Source organism: Poecile atricapillus, chromosome 2 (genome assembly GCF_030490865.1).
Source record: "Poecile atricapillus isolate bPoeAtr1 chromosome 2, bPoeAtr1.hap1, whole genome shotgun sequence".
NCBI lineage: Eukaryota > Metazoa > Chordata > Aves > Passeriformes > Paridae > Poecile > Poecile atricapillus.
Genome location: NC_081250.1, coordinates 92,885,391 through 92,900,683, shown reverse-complemented (window position 1 = coordinate 92,900,683; position 15,293 = coordinate 92,885,391). Strand labels below are relative to the sequence as shown.

Sequence of the window (15,293 nt, the reverse complement as noted above, 5' to 3'; positions counted from 1 at the left end):
TTCTGTAGACCTTTCTTTAAGTCTCTCTCTTTCAAAAAATCAAGGAACTATTTTTCTCCTTTTTGCTTTCATTTTTTTTCTACATGGGTTTATTCTTTCACTGTGCAATTGCAATTTAATTTGCAATTTTAATTTTTTTTAATTAAGAAGTGTATGGAAGCATTACATGGCATGTGCAGTGCAGTGTTTTCAATTAGTCCATTTCAGATTTTGGGATTAGAACCACAAATAATGATCAAGCATTTTAATGTGACTCCAGGTAAAAGACTGACTGTTACAGAAATGTCCAGGTAGCAATAACACCATCACCAAAGGCGTATCATCTGCCACTTACAATCCTGTATTAAGAGTGCCATTTCTGCTTCTCCTGAAGAAACACAGTGGAGGACAAGACTAGCTCTTAGCAATCTGTTGTAGTGGAAGGTGTCCCTGCCCATGGCAGGGGGATTGGAACTGGATAACCTTTAAGATCCCTTCCAACCCAAACCATTCTATGGTTCTATGATGAACAAATAGGCGCATGGAGTTCTACCAACAGTTTTGGTAGAACTGGTATCTGGTAGTATGTATTTGGTAGTATCTGGCAGTCCATGATTCCCCAAAACTTTTTTTTTTGGGGAGGGTGTATTTCCACCACTATTTGAAAATGTTCTACATGATGCAGGTAATGCCTGCACTGGGGCATGTGACTGAGGCACGAACGCTGCCCATGTGGGGAGATGAAACAGCAGACAGGTGCAGCTCCAGCCCTGGGGAAGGCAACCCAGGGAATCCTGTAGGATCACCTTTGGTAATGTGTAACCCAACCAGCAGCACTGGCTGTGCTGCTGCGTGCATAGGAGTATCACAGGTGTCACGGTATGTCACTAATATACCTGTAAAAGATATTGTGGCTGATTCAAACCAGGCAGTGACCTGTGGATTTGATGTTGTTTAAAACTGGCACATTTTTCTGTTGTGTTTTGTACTGTCTCCTCAGCCTGCTTTTAGAAGGAACTTTCAAGCATACTTCTTAAATTATATTTTACATTTATTACCAGGCAGAAGCATAAAGCTGAGACATTTTCAAATAAAACGTTTGCATTTAAATTAAAGCTGCTGCTGGTGCTGCGTGTGTTCTTGTCCTTTCCCCGTACTGGGCCCAGCACTCCCTGGCCTCAACTGGTTCCAGTGTCCCCTCTGGACTTGTTCCAGCATCTGTCCTCCCTGCCCCCTTCCCAGTATTTGCTCTGGATTGGTACCAGTACCCACCCCCAGCCTGAGCTGCTCCCAGTGTCCATCCTAAACAGGTCCAGGCACCCTCCCTGGCCTGGACTGGTTACAGTATCCTCTCTTGGCCTCAACTGGTCCCAGCATGCTCCCCTTGACCTCCTCGCGGGGTTCCTCCCGACCCGGCCACTATCCATCCTGGCCCGCTCCCGGCCTCTTCCCTCGGCCCGGGGCAGCCAGGCCGGGCCCGGGGGCGTGGCCTGAGCCAGTGGGCGTGGCCTGCTGCCGGGAGAGCGGAGCGATTCTGGCTCTCCATTGGCCGAGGCGAGCGGCTGCCCGCCAATGGCCGCCGGCCTGGGGGCGCGGCTGCGGCAGTGCCGGAAGTGACGAATGCTGTGGGGGGCGAAGTGGGCGCGAGCTCCCGGATGGTCTGAGGCTGCGCCGACGGTGGAAGATGTGGATTGAGCCATAAAATAAAACAATAGCGCTTAAATAGCAAAATAATAACCCGGGTCGTCCGCCCGAGGCGTGGCCCCCGCTCCCGCCAGGTCGCTGTAAAGCACCGCGTGAGCAAGAGTTGGTTTTATTTTTGTTTTTATTTTTTAATTTTTCTTTCCCGGCCGTGCAGGATGAACGTCGTGCCTGAGGAAGTTAAGGCAGAAAATGGCAACGCGGAGCCTGGGGAAAAACATTTTTACTGCGAAGTGAGTGTGTGTCTTCGGAGGGTTTTCAGGCCGGGCAGGCGGTGGAAGGCGTGTGGGGACTGGGGAGCTGAGCCAGGCGTGCCGGGCAGCCCTGGGAGCGAGGGGGGCTGGAATGAATGCGGGGAGTGATGTCCCTGGAAGAGCTGCTGCTCTCCGGATTCGGTGAATTCGGGTTGTTCCTGAGCAGTCACGGGTGCGGTGAATGGTTCGTAATTGCAGCCTTTCCAGTCTCTGCTGAGTATTTCTGATCGGCGGTCGCCAAGGCTCATTTTTCTCTAAAAGCTGCAACTCCGTGTCAGAAGGCATTACATTTGCCATTCCTGTAGTGGTTTTGTAGCACTGAATGTTTTTCTGGCTTATTCAAGTTCCTGCGACAGCGTATCTTGTCATATATGACAAGACAGTATGTAAAGGAAACAGACAATATTAGCATGTACTAGTCGTTGCTTTTTTAGAAGCTAACTGTTAAGAAATATTTGTACGTCTGTATTGGCTTCTGTTAATTATTGCAATGGTATCTGCGTGTCTGTGGATCTTGATGAAATGCGTGTGTCTTCCTCCATTGTTTTTCTGATCCCTTTAACGTAGGTTTGAATTAACAATGAACGGAGTTGCAGTTATTCTAGAGCGTAATTTTGCCTCTGTTCCTTTCTAGTCACTGCACGATCGTCCCTTTCTGCTGACTTTCCAGCTTGGAGAACTTTAGAAAACTAGGAATTCAGAAAGTGCTGGTAGCACAGAAGGGGGAGGCTCTTAAAAACTTCTTACCACCTGATTTATTTAAACATGTGTTTAAGTGTTGTTTGAACAGGTTTGCATACTATTTCTGGACATTTTAGTGGTAAGCTGTTCTCCTAAAAGTCATGCAAACTGTACTGTTTGAGCCAAAGAGGACCTTGAGAATTACACTATTACACTGTAGGAACAGATGTTTTTCACATTTATGATTCACCAGCGGCAGAATGTTTGTAGCATAACTGAAGATGTGCCTTCAATTTTTCTCTTTCAGGTTTGTAAAATTTCGTGTATGTGTGCTATAAGTCTTCAGTCACACTATCGTGGTTCAAAGCATAGAAAGGTAAACTTTTTCCATATTAAATGAATATGCAGATTTAATCATAAATCCGGGACTCTTGCAAATTCACTACTTGATTTCACACGGCCTCAAGTGCTTATCTGATTTATTGGTAGGTTTGTAACAATAATTTGCTTGAATTATCCCAAGAAAAAGATGAGGTGGGAATCTCACAACTCTGCTTTGTGCACCATGTAACTTGAAACATCAGCTGTACCTAAAAGTAAATGTGTGCTAATTGTGAAATTAACATTTGAATTACACAGGGGCCACAGGTGGTGAAAGAATTCACCTTTCTGTTTTTGGATATAGTTGGTAAAAGTACTGTTCTGTCTTCCAGGTCTACATAACTCACCTGTACTTTGAATAAAATGAGCTTTACTTCGATAGTAACTCCAGTTCTGATTTCCCGAAGGAGTTACGTAGATTTAACTATCAAGTCTGACACTTGATAGTTCAGTTTGAAGCATCTTAATAACAGCTCCCTGTTTTAAGCACAAAACAAGCAAAGGCATTAAATAATTAGGCACCGTTCTGTGAGGGTATATTTAGAGATGAGGCATTTACAAATGCTGTGTGATTGATCCTTTGGCTGTTGCTTGGCTGATGATTATTTAAAATTCTGCCACATCCTTAGTCTGTAAAGGTGAGACATAACTCAGTTGTCTGTACTACTTTGGTGCCATCAGATTGTATTGTTGTGGCACTGAAGAGCCTGCTCTGATGTTTTCTTAATGACATTTTATTCTTCCTGGAACATTAGAGATAACAGCAAAGCTGCCTTTCTCAAGTGTTGATGTGCCCTCTTCTTTTTTTTTTTTTTTTTTTTTTGGAAATGAGGGGCATCTCCCCACCTCTTTGCTATTGAGACATTAATAGTATTCTGTTACCTGTTTGCTGATCACTTTAATAGCATTGATTCTTATTTGAGTCAGTGGCTCTACTTTCTCCAGCCCCTTTTTTTCCCTCACAGGATTGAGTCTTCTTGTTCCCTGTTGATCGAGTAGAAGTGTACAGTTGTATTTTTCATGTCCTGCCAAACATTCCTGCTGATGCAAAGAATTGCTTTGCTTTTGTGGTTGTTTCTTTTTTTGTTTTTTTAGCTAACTTTCTTAGCAATCTAAGTATTGCTGATTTTCCCTTAAAAAGTAGGAAACCCAGCATATATTTTATTAGAAAATCTACATATAGTTTTCCTTCTGTTTCATGTTTGGATGTATGCTGGGACAAATTTAAATTTTTTTTGTCTTGGCAGATAAATCTGTCAAAGTTGCTTGTGTCAGTGAAGTCTTTGAGCTGATAGCAAGCAAGAGTAGGACAGGTTGAAAACAGAATTTTTGTTAGGTGTGAAATCTGGTGTGTGTAGTTGTGGTCAGTCACACAGATGCATTGCTATAGGAATAACTCTCCAAGCTCACATTATCATTCTTTTCAGTAATCTTCTGTTCCTTTCTTTAAATTATGAAATCTATTGTGTGCTTTGGTGGAAAAAGGTGAGGACTCATAGATTGATTTCAGGGTTTTGTACCACTAGGTTTGGAATAACTATAAAAATCCTGAGCCTGTGTTTATTTTTAATGCAGGGTAGATGTAGGTAGTGAATAGCTTTTAGTTGTTCCTTACTGGAGGAGTTCCTGTTCAAAATAATACCAAAGGATGTCCTGACAACAACAAAATGGAGAGAAGGCAGTAGTTCTCTTCCTAAACCACAGTACTAGCCTGACCAATCTATTAGGCATTTTTTATGACTTCAGTCAGATTGCCTTTTTCCTAACAGTTGCCCATTTGTTTTTAAAATGGCACAGATACTCTGTGCTTGTCTGCCACTAGAAGTTATTTCAAAAATGCAGGAAGAAGTCCTTCATCAAGACAGTCATTAAGAGAACTTGAAGAAACAAATGCTACATATATAAAATTATTCTCATTTCATTGGCCTGTGTTTCCTATAGCTATTCAAAGTAATTTTTTTTTTTTTAATAGCTGCAGTAGTAAAGCTTGGCTATCTGACAGATTTGTAGGAATACTTCAGTTGAATTTCAGTGTACATGGCTATTCTATCTCTTTTTTTTTTTTTTCTATTTTTCCACCTGGGTAGTTTGGTTGTTCTGGATTTTAATAGGTACATAAGATATTTATCTAGGTTGTTTCTGCATAATTTTTTCTAGTGCTGTTAGTTCATATGACCAGACCCTTGTCAAAAAGGTGCTGATGACCAAAAGATTGTGTGTCTGGGATGATCACAATACAATGCTGTGTGTATCTTGTGCATTGAGTGCTGTGTGACCTGTGTATGGTTGCACAATGATGGGGTTTTGTGGCCTCATTGCAGAACAGGTATTAATGTGAAGGGGAGTTATAAAAAGCAAATTAGCCAAAGTATTCATAGATGTGTGTATAATTCATGGCTCTTAAAATTGGAGTTGGCTGGTATTGGGTACTCTGAAAAACAGGTGAATATTAGTTTTAGCCATTATGATAAAATGTTTAGAAAACAACATTTATATAAGTTTACTAGTCCTTTTAATTTAACCAGGCCTGTGAGAGTAGTAGAGGATATAATGCATGAAAGAGGTGTTTGTTTGGCCCTTTTGTTTTTTTTTCCACAGCTGAGGAAAAAAAATCTAGGTTTTTTGGGACAATGGTCCCCAGATAAAATACACCTGCTGTGTATATACCTGGAATATGATGGTATGTGATATAATTTATTCTGTTTTTGTAAATATGCATTAATTTTATAGCTCAGTTTGCTAGAAAGGAAATCCTAGAGTGGCACATATTTTTTCCATGTATTTTGATCAGCCTTTGCAGGTATGCTATCAGCAGAAGAGCATTGCCTATTTTGTGAACTGTGGAACACAGATGAAGACTGTTCTGGTTCTATCAAAGATTCACTTTTCCTTGCCCTCCCTTCAAATCTGGAGTTAGATAGGTAGAAATGCCTGCCATGTCTCAAAAGGAGAAAAATTTGTATTCAAGGCTCTACAGGCTCATTAGAAACAAGGAGTGTTCAAATCTGTGAAGAGAGCTGTTAGTCTTTGTCTTCACCATTTCAGTGTTCTTATTTCTTCTGCCTCGTACCCTGATTGTTGTGCATCAGAACCTGTGGTTGAAATATCTGATGTGTAGGCAACTTTTCTGTCCTTTTTTGTGGCAGTAAAATCAGCCATTGCTGTTTAAATATTTCAGTCAGACATATTGTGTTGATACTTGTAACTAGTTATGTTAGCATTCCAGGAAAATTACCTTGCTGTTGGATTGTTTATATTTGGTCTCAAAAAGCATGCTGTTGTGTTCTGCAGCATATCTTCATGATCCAGAGAAACTTAAATTATGGAGTTTTCCTTTTGAGGGGAAAAAAATGGAAGACAAACAAAACCCCAAAATTTGATTTGCTTATTATGAGCTTGAAGAATTAAAATAAGTAGAATTTTCATGCATATCCTTGTACATCTGATCTATTTCAAGATTGTGTATGCTTAAGAGAAATTATGTTCTTGTAATACTTAACTATGCACTTGTAACTGTTCTGTTTGATAATCTGTGAACTTGAATTGTGTGGACAACTACTTTATGCAGTAGTTCGTACAGATTACAATGTGCACGGAAGTTTTGAACTCTTAAAACCAGTAGTTTTTGAGTTTTGGCTTCTCAAAGTTAGACACTTTGCCAAAAGTTACTCTAACTTTTCACAGGCTTAGCTCAAAAACAGCTGTTGCAATCCCTGAACCAGAACAGAGAATAACTTTCTTACCTAATGTGTGAGAATCTTAATTCCTGATCTAGTAGCAGGGAACATAAGTAAAATGGAACTTTTAGCTTCAGTTGTGAAACTGAATTTCTAATATTAACAAAGGCAGTAACCCAGGTGCAAAGTTGATTGTCTGAATAGTTAGGAAGAAATTATTTTTGAGCAGCAGCTCACAGTTGCTAAGTTTTCTGCGCTTGTCTGAAGATCCTGGTATTAGCAGCTGTTTGTTGTAACACTGGAGAACGAGTAACAAAAGCACTTGGAGCAGCATAACTGCAAGGAGCACTGTGTCTGTATTTCTAAGCTTATGAAATCCTGCTGCATTTATACAAAACCATCCACTGCCAGTGGCAATACCAGGACTGAAGTAACTTAAGTAACTTCCCTTATATTGTAAATGCCAAGGAAGTATAGCTACTTGGCTTCTTGACAATTAACTATTGTATCAGTCTTGCTTCCTATTGAATTTTCACACCCATGTCCAGCATCTCTTTCATGCCGCTGAATATTGAAGATACAGCACTTAACTCCATGGACTGCTCTGGACAGACAGCTGCTGTAGTGGTAGAATGATCACACTTATTGTTCCATTCTTGGAAATGACAAGTTTGTGTTTACTTGACAGAAAATTTTCAAAATTAGTCAGGATTGCTTTGACTATTAAGTGGGAGTTTAAGTTCCTCTTTTCTTTAGTTTCTGCCAAGAAGCAATCATCTGTTCTGAATTCAGCCAGTGAAAGACACTTTTCCTGCTCTTCATGGTATGAATGACCTTTCCTGAGATTCAGCTAGCCCTAAGGTTTAACCAAATCCACTCAAAATTGTGGGTGAGCTGCTTTTAGGTAGCTTTTCCCTTTGGGGTGAGATTTTTTTTTTTCCTTATTTTTGTTATTTTTTCCTTATTTATTTTGTTGGAACTACACCTTCTGAAAACTTAGGAGCTGTAATTGTACTTTAGGTTTTCCTGACATCCTTCAGATGTTTTGTTTCAAGCCATAATAATTTCTTGAAACTATATTAAATAACAGGGCTTTCTTGAAAGTAAGCTTGTGTTAACTGTAAGTACAGTTTTGTCAGTACTTCCAGCTTTTGCAGAAAATTATAAAGGCTCTAATTTTTCCTATTTGACAAAGGAAACTTTGGCCTGTAATGCAATTAATCTGCAAAGGCTTCTCTGGAAGTGCTGGATTTTTCCTTTGAATGATGCAGCACATTAATTTCTTTTTCTTATTTTATTTTGGGATGACTTGCATCTTCATAATTAAAGCAAGAGAAAGCCCTGAGACGCAGGAATTTCTATAGTAAGTATAATACTTTTTTCTTCCAGCCTCATAGGATAGATATTGCTTGGGGATTTACTGTTTTGTTGCTTTTCTAATAGTTCAGGTATTTTCATTTTCTGATTTATATGTCTGTAACTGTGTTTCTCTTTATATGCTGAACATTCTTCTGAGATATCTGTCTAGTGAACTGCTGAGCAAATAATTGTTTTAGAGTATGAAACCTTAGTTATGCCTTTTCACATACAAATATTTATATATCTGTCTAGTGGCGAGATGTATAGTCAGTGTTTTAGTTTCTCACCTTCCCAGGCTAAACTGTCTCCCACTTGTCTGTCAGCTTGATGCACTCACTGCTGAGCTTCAGGCAGAATGCTGAGAAGCTAAATCAGCAGGCTAACACAGCACTGTTGCAGATGCAGCTCTACCAGTGCTGAAGCTGCTTGGCTGCATGACAGGAATGTTCTGCCTCTCTTTATTGTAGTGGACTTGGAGTAGCAAAGATGTACACAAGGTGAATTTGTTTTTTGGGGTGTCTTTTCCCCCAGAAACTGAGAATGTGAATCCAGACTGTCATATGTCAATGAAAGTAAGAATTGTGGTGAAACATTGAAAATGTGGGGTATACCTACATCACAGTGGAAATGAAAATCTTGTTGTAGAGCTTCGTATGACATACAGAAAGCAGAGGCATGAGCAGATGTGGGAATACTGATAAAAATCAATGAGATTATTAAAATCCAAAATGATTATGCGGTCAGTCACACAAGAAACAATCCTTTCACTTCTACTTTATCATCTTAGCCTGTTCTCCCAGGAAGCAAGGCTTACATTCCACCTTTATCATCTGTTCCCCAGTGTCTTTTGAACCTCTCAGCCTTTTTGAACCAAGTTGATCAAAGGTGCCTGAAAATACACATCTGCACAGGGAAGAGTGACAGTGTCAGTCCTGTACTGAGGGAAGTACTACAGGCTGAGCTCACCACTTTCTGGACCCTAAAGAATCAACACACAAGAGAGGCCTGGGAAAACACTGGTTAGAGGCCCTTTTCTATGACACTGGGCTTCAGTAGCTGCTCTCAAGGTTTTCTACTGCTCAGAGAGGTAGTGCAAGGTGCATTATTCAAGTGTGAGAAGAGTTACAAGTTTTTGCCTCGGCAGCCATGACTGCTACATTGTAATGAAGATCTGACAGAATTTGAAGAGTTGCAAAAACTTTCAAGTCTTCTCAAAGTCCAATGGATTCAAGCACTGCAGAATTGTATTTACACCTCAGCAACAAGAACAGATTTGTGTGGCTCTAGTCAAGGGCTTTTACTGGAAGACACTTTCTACAGATTTCTTTGAATTTCATGTCAGAAATTATTGTTAAAAGTAATACTCATTAAGTGAAGAGGTCTTAAAATCTGGTTTTGGAGGAATAATGTGTGGTATGCATGTGGCAGAAAGTGTGACTTGCATAAGATGACAGAAGTTGTGACAGCAAGACTGTGAAAAGAGTGGTGCAGTGCAGGAGCCTGTTGTGAAGACCTATGGCTTTAGAGAACAATGCTGTATGTACTACAGTCTTTGTGTTCCATGGAGAATAAAGACTTATTCCATGGGCTAAGAATGTGTGCATGCTACAAACACTATCTTTGGAAATGTCATGACTTGGAATCTTTCAACTGGGATGTATCCTGCAGAACAAGAAGTCAAAATATTGGATTATTAAAGTGAAGAATCTAGAAGCTTTGGTAAGCAAGTTACCTGTAACTTCTGGAAGAGTGCCAACATCACAGGGTACCACATGTCAGAAGCATTGCAAGATGTGCTTTTATTCAGAAAGTTCTCTGCCTTGGCAATCATTTTGAAGCAATCAAACTTAGTTCCAATAAAAAATTATGAATACTATTGTTGTCTCCTTTATTCTACTCTATCTGTTGCATTCTGCTTCACTGAAGATCAAGAATCTTCACTGAAGATTCTTCAAGGCACTGGTAGGATTTACTTGTCCAAAAGGCTGAAATTTGGCCTGATTAAATTTATTTGTGTGTTTCAGTTGTGTTGCTTTGGGTTTTTCACAAGTAGAAAAACTTTTTTCTTAAGTAGCTTTTCAGAAGTTAGGAACTGTAACGTAGAATTATATAGTCAAAATGTATGTAGGAATTCTTGAACTCTCCTCAGGGCTTATTACCAATTATATAAATAATTCTCTTTCAAGTTCCAGCAGATCCAGTCAATTCATTGTGCTCTGTCACTGATACAAAAGAATAAATCATGAATTTGTCTAGCCTTTATTTTTTCTTTTTAAGTAGCTGATTTTGTTTTTTTACTGTTTGTAAACCTATGAAAGAAGCATGAAAAAAAATTACTAAATTCAGTAGTAAAGTTTTGTGACTGAACATGGAAAGTACATATATTCTTAAATTAGAGGCACTGTGTAAAGTATGAATCTAATTTTATTTCAGTATATAGATTAATGAGATGATTTTGTTATTGTTGCTGGATCTGCAATCTTGTTCTAATGTTCATGCTATCAAATGTTCTAGTGAGATTGAAATGTGACAGCGTGTTCACAGAGCTGGAGTTCAAAGAACCAGGAAAAAAATATTGTGAAAGTGAAGGATGAGCTTTCTTGGAAATAATTTGGTAGGATATCTGACGAGTATCTGAAATGTACATTGTCTAAGAAGGAACAGGTACTTCAGAGGATGAGGCAGACATATTCAGAATGTTTTACACCAACATCTGCATTTTCTTCCTTGCTGCAGAATTAAAAAAAAATCTTAAGTCAGTAGGGAGAACACCTCCCTTGTAAACCAAACATCTGCCATTTGTAAACCAAAATTTAAAAAGACAAAGTATTTGGATTGTTTCTAATTGGGATATGCCGTGTATCCTTTCTGAACCCATCAAAAGTTAGTTGATGATCCGCAAGTGGTGAGTGCATGTAACCTGTGTGACTGTACAATCATGTTGGCTTTGAAGTCAGTTAAGTGAGGAAATGCATCTGATTGCAGATGTTTGTTTTTGGATGAGTTCCACTTCCTGTAAGAAAGGCATCTTTCTTCATCACATTACCATGTGAGTTTCCATATGGCAAAACTATCCCCAAGCTATTTTTGTGGTAATGACAGAATTGGATTTTTTTTTTTTCCCTCTTCAGCAGTTCAGAGGACAGCAACGTAATGGAAGATGTGGAAATAGAAGATGCCAAAATTCTGAGACTTTACTAAGAGTTTTAAGTCAAAACACACCTGAGTACATAAATTTCAGTTGTATGATTACTTTGTACAGTGATATAATTGGACAGATGGAATACTTCTTTCAGCTCTTTTTTAAGGCAGTTGCCCATGTGCAGAGTGCAATGAACATTGCTTTTTTTTTTTATTCTTCTTGGGGTCTATTGGCCAAAATAGAAAAGTTTTGAAAGCTTTTTGCTTTGAGCAAGAGGCATTAAATGATGAGGCAATGCCAATATGCACGTAGGCAAACATTTACTCGGCAGTAGCAAAATACAGTGGTTTACTACTCTTAGTAAACTCATGCCTCAGACAAGAGGCAAAATGCAGAGTATGAGCCCTATTAAAGCCCCTGATGGGCTGCCTTGCTTTATTGGTGAAATGAATATGGCAGAGAGGAGTGGATTAATGCCATTTTTTTTTGTACAGCCTGTGGAATTTTTCTTGCATTACAGTATGATGCAGAGGTAGCTTGTCCTGCTCTTACGGCAATACAAATGAAAAGTGTAAAAAGGGATGTTGCATGTTCTTAGCTGCTGGATCTATCTATCTGCATCTGTATCCTTCAAATTAAACCTTTAAATGGCACAATGAGTAAAGAAAGCTTCATTATGGTTGTTCTGTAAAACATGGAGTCAAGGAGAGGAACCCAGTCTGAAAATAAGCTGCAGTTATTAAACAGCACTGATGACAAGTTCTTCCTCCAGTGAAGGCACAAATGTTGTGGATTCTGCCTTGTGTTGATCAATGATAACCTTACCAGTATCCTGATCAGCATTTCAGCTTAATATTTTAAGAAATTGATATGTTTTAACATGTCCCTCTATGCTCAGTGTCCATTAAACATGGATAAGGATGTGTTTTTGCGTGCATAACTACTGCTAAGTCTTCAAAGGAAAAGCCTGGAAGTTCTATTCTGACTTACAGAGTAGAAGAGAAAATGTTTCAGAAGCCATAATAATAGAAATATAGGATGGAGCACTCTTCCGACAACCTTAATGCTTTTCTCTTGCGGAGTTCTTCGACATGGTGGAATCTGGCGTCTTTGTGCCCTTCCCTTTTGTACTCAAAAGGGAACCTGTGGCATTGAGCTTGGGACATCCTTGTTGATGCTGAGTAGCTGAACTGACAGTTTTGTTTTGAAACTCCCTTTTGTTTTGAAACAGGGCTGTTACATTTCTGACAGTCATTAGGAATGTTTGTGCATTACAAATACATATACAGATGTTCATTTGTTCTCTACCTTTTATATGTTCAGCACTTCGTAATTGAATATCGAAAGGAAAGGGTTTTTTGGGAAGTTGTTGGTTTTTTTTGTTTGTTTGTTCATATACATACATAGCTAGTATTTGGAAAATAGCTCTTACTGAATAAAATAATTAGGTGGAAGAGATTTCCTGAGACTGATTAGGTGATTTCCTAGCTTCCTGGTTGAAGCAGGACTACAGACAGTGCTGGGTCATCACTAGATTGCTGAATTCTTGAACATCTTCACAGGCCGAGGGTGTGCTACCTGTGTTTAATCAGTCTGTAGTTGCTTCTCTGCTTGAAAAGGAATTTTATCCTAATATCTAATCTTTGCACCTGAAGCAACTATTTCTGGCTCCTACTTTTTAATACTTTTGTCACATCTCACAAAGCTGGACATTTTGTAGCTGCTGTTCAGGTTTCCATGCTACTTTATCTCCTCTTAGTGCCCTTTAGACAGTCCAGCTCCCAAACCTGTGCTCAAAAGTTATTTGCCTTGGGTTGTTTGTTGTGCTAGCCATTTTGCTGGGCCCCCTCTGCTTTCTCTACATCCTCCTTGAACTGAACAAGGATGATAGTACTCTTCCTTACAAGTCCTGGATAGTGGGGGATAAGATATTCTGCAGTGAGCTGCCTCAACTATCTCAGTGTTCCCAAGGTCCTGCTCAGTTGAAGCTGTGGCATTGGTTGTATCCCCAAAATTACTGTTGCCTGTGAATTTTCTGAGGGTATTTTATGAATGCCAACATCAGTAACCTGGTTGGAGGTGCATCATTGTGGGCCCTAGAATTTGCTCTTCAGGGGATTCTGCTGCTTACTGAACACAAGGAGGCTGCTTTGTTGATTGTTTCCCCTTGAAACCAGGTGATTTTCAGCTCATTCAGTCTGGTATGTTTTAGAGAAAATCCTATTTTGGTTTGGTTTTGAGATGCTTAAGAAATATATTATTCATAACATTGCAAAGTCATGTGGCTAGTAAGCGTGAATTAAATGGTAGCCTGGAAAGTTGCTGTTGCTGAATGGGGGAGAGTCTTCAAGACCAAAACCGCTTTGTTCAATTTCTGTGGGCAGCAATGATCTTTACTTAATGCTTTTTCTTATTAAAAAAAAAAAAAAAAATCAATCCCCCTTTCATGATAGCATCAGCTACAACTTGATTTTTAGCTTGACTATATTTGTAATCTCTAACCATGTTAAGGTAGAATGTGCTGTGAACTGCTTCTGGTGCAATTCTCTGTAAATTCACTTTGTTCCTAGAAGTAAACTAAATAAAGCACTTTTTCACGTACACCAGTTCGTATCATATAGTGTTTGGCTGTGTTGTCTGCATATGCTGGACCTGGAATCTCAACTTGAGCTTCAGACACTAATTGAACAGTTCTGACATTAAGTAATTGTTGTACTTGCAGAATGCCTGGGAATCTTCTTGCTACTAGATACTTTGAAGCTTTTAACTGAAAAAGATGCATAATTTTTTTTAAGAAATCAAGGGAGATATACTTTCCCATACTCCTTCCTTATGTTAATATTGCAGAGTTGTTTCCAAAATGTTTGTAGACTTGATTTGATTTACAGCTTTGATACTTACCTCTCAACTCCCTGTCTTATGCAGAAACAGGAAGAAAAATTATGCACCATGTTGTGTTTGCTGTGACTCTAGAAACCTTTTTTACTTCTAAATTAGGAATTATGTGTGCAAATAATTAATAATGTAACTTTCACTTTTTCCATCAAATGAGTATTAGTATATCAGTTTATTTTAATCTTGAATGCTGTGACTTACAAAATATTGACAAGGTCATTAAAGCACATTAAAGTGGTTTGTGTGTGTCTATGGATTTGAGGTAGAGAGGGGCAAGGGAGAAATTCTAGCAGGAGTGTAAGTGAACATCTTAATATCCACTTTCAAGCTGTGAGTGATTAGGAAGAGATACGGACCCCTATGTAAAAGAAGATGTAGTTTAATGACTATATTAATTGTGTCTGGGATTGTGTTTAGGCTCTGAATATTTAGACCAGAAGCTTTTGTTGAGAGATTTATTGTCAAGCATGATACTGAATAATGAAATAAGTATCCAGTATGAAAAGCACTTAAAAATCAAATAAGAATTTAATATTCTGGGTTTCTGTGACATCTGTGTGCTTGGTATTTTGTGTTGATGGGGAAGTGAAATGGGAGATAGAGCAATGAAGTTAAAAAAAACCTATCAAGATGGAAAACTTAGCCTGTATTAAACTGCAAAATGAAGATAACTGTTCAATTTTGTAACATGTTTCAATGATCTACTAAGTATTTACTAAAAGCAAATGAGAAGTAATCTGACTGTCAAACTTTTATCCTAGGTTCTTCTGCTCTTATCCAAGTTCCGATGAAGTATCGAGTGCTCAGACAAGGTAGCTGAATATAAATGATACCTTTTTCAGATGCAACCTTGAAATCGCTGGTTTTATTTCAGTGGTGACTGAAGCAGGTGTTTTGATTATGGTCTAAAAAGAAGCAATGCAAGATGCCAGACATTTGAACCATTGCTTTTCTTTTGTGCACTGGTTAATTTATGTAATAAAAGATCTTAGAAGAATATGAAGATACAAGTTTTTTTACAGAAAGACTTTCAAACTTGAGACATAGTTGCTGTCTTCATGATAATCTGTCAATATTGTAGTGAACCTAGCTAGTATTTTTTTAATTGGTGAAGTTTTCAATAAAAAAAATTGCAGCATGCTCAGCATACAGTGAAAGTATGACAAACCAAAAGCATATAAACCAAGACCAGCACGGGTTGTTTGCTATTAAGATGCTACTAAG

At 38.7% G+C, this 15,293-nt stretch overlaps 1 protein-coding gene across 4 annotated transcripts in view; it reads left to right on the top strand.

The window, feature by feature from the left end:
• Positions 1-1,587: 1,587 nt before the first annotated feature.
• The window catches only part of LOC131575278 (uncharacterized), a 28,248-nt gene continuing 14,542 nt past the window's right edge, over positions 1,588-15,293 (top strand). Inside the window, exons 1-5 of one of the 4 annotated variants that reach the window (XM_058830475.1) lie at positions 1,588-1,616; positions 1,838-1,913; positions 2,923-2,991; positions 8,003-8,036; positions 14,831-14,881. In XM_058830475.1, the coding sequence (XP_058686458.1) occupies positions 1,600-1,616; positions 1,838-1,913; positions 2,923-2,991; positions 8,003-8,036; positions 14,831-14,881 (247 nt within the window). In that variant the 5' untranslated portion in view covers positions 1,588-1,599. Of the gene's footprint in view, positions 1,758-1,837; positions 1,914-2,922; positions 2,992-5,594; positions 5,677-8,002; positions 8,037-14,830; positions 14,882-15,293 lie in introns of those variants that run through there. The other 3 variants (XM_058830476.1, XM_058830477.1, XM_058830478.1) reach the window with 3 other exon arrangements.